Source organism: Trypanosoma equiperdum (assembly GCF_001457755.1).
Source record: "Trypanosoma equiperdum strain OVI genome assembly, contig: ctg_1641, whole genome shotgun sequence".
In the NCBI taxonomy this organism is placed as follows: Eukaryota; Euglenozoa; class Kinetoplastea; order Trypanosomatida; family Trypanosomatidae; genus Trypanosoma; species Trypanosoma equiperdum.
Window position 1 is genome coordinate 169 of NW_027123662.1, and position 1,122 is coordinate 1,290.

The 1,122-nt window shown below is 48.1% G+C and overlaps 1 protein-coding gene across 1 annotated transcript; it reads right to left on the minus strand.

The window, feature by feature from the left end:
- Positions 1-810: 810 nt before the first annotated feature.
- On the minus strand, positions 811-1,092 carry TEOVI_000538400 (ubiquitin-conjugating enzyme E2, putative; the record flags this gene model as incomplete). Its single annotated transcript, XM_067222514.1, has 1 exon — positions 811-1,092. One exon carries the CDS (start codon positions 1,090-1,092, stop codon positions 811-813), a length of 282 nt encoding a protein of 93 aa, XP_067078615.1.
- Positions 1,093-1,122: the final 30 nt, after the last annotated feature.

Genomic DNA, 1,122 nt, shown 5'->3' on the forward strand with positions numbered 1-1,122 from the left:
CTTCTGGCCGTTGCTTCTGGAATGTGTTTGCACGATCTCATTTATTTCACGATGGACTGCTATTTCAAGTGACAGGAATGCGGCGCTTCAGAAGCAAAAAAGTTGGACTCCCCACGGATTCGTAACGCAATGGCGCGCGTATAGCCGATATCCCTCGAGGGCCATGTGTGAATTCCGATATTCACATACGTAAAGTGTGTCAAACCTCACAATGGCGTTCCTTGAGCACTCTCTGTCCACTTTCGCGTCCCAACCTTTTTATTGTTTTGGAACTGCACCGTTGTCTTAGATCGGGGAGAGGGAAACAGAAATAATTCAGCACCACTACGACACCGCTGTGATTTCTCCACTTGCTCCATAATGCAACGCTTTATTGCACTTCTTCACATCCATCGGAATCCGGCAAACAGGGGAAATGACCGAAACCCATGTCAGTTTGAACGGTCGAGAGGAAGTCAGCGAACAAAAAATACCCTCTTGAAACACTTCGGCGACGCCGCAACTGAGTGTCAGGGTGGGTTGCGATCCAACGAAAGGCATGAAAGTATCATATGCATTTGGCCCAGGCGCATTTCCTTAACATTTACTATTTAATGGTGTGAAGAAGAGATAAAATGTAATAAATTTAACGTCGGCTTCAAATGCAGGCGTGTGAAGGGTAATGCCATCAACTGAAGCTCGGGTGGGAGGGTAATTTTCGACGGAGGAGGTGGGCGGAAATGAACGCTTTGCCTGTGAGAATTTCATACGAATAATTGTGATCGTGCGCGTTTGGGTGGGGATGGGAATAAGGATGGAGTCAACAGCCCGTCAATTCCTAAGCACTAAGAGCCCCACAGCAAGGGCAACCAACACAACGATAGAAGCAACGATTCCACGCAGCTGCGCCCTGCTTGCGTTGGTGGTTTTGTTACCCAAATTCTCGCTAACGTCACCACAGTTCTTGCGCAATGCCTCTGCTTCCTCGTTCAATTTTTTTAAATCTTTCTGGTACTCGCTGTTGAACAATTCCTTGTATACCGGCACACGCTCCACATTATAGCGATGACTTTCTGCAGCCAGAGCCCTTCGACTCTCTGCAGTTGCCGTCATCCCGCCCAACCCACTTTCCTCACTGACCAT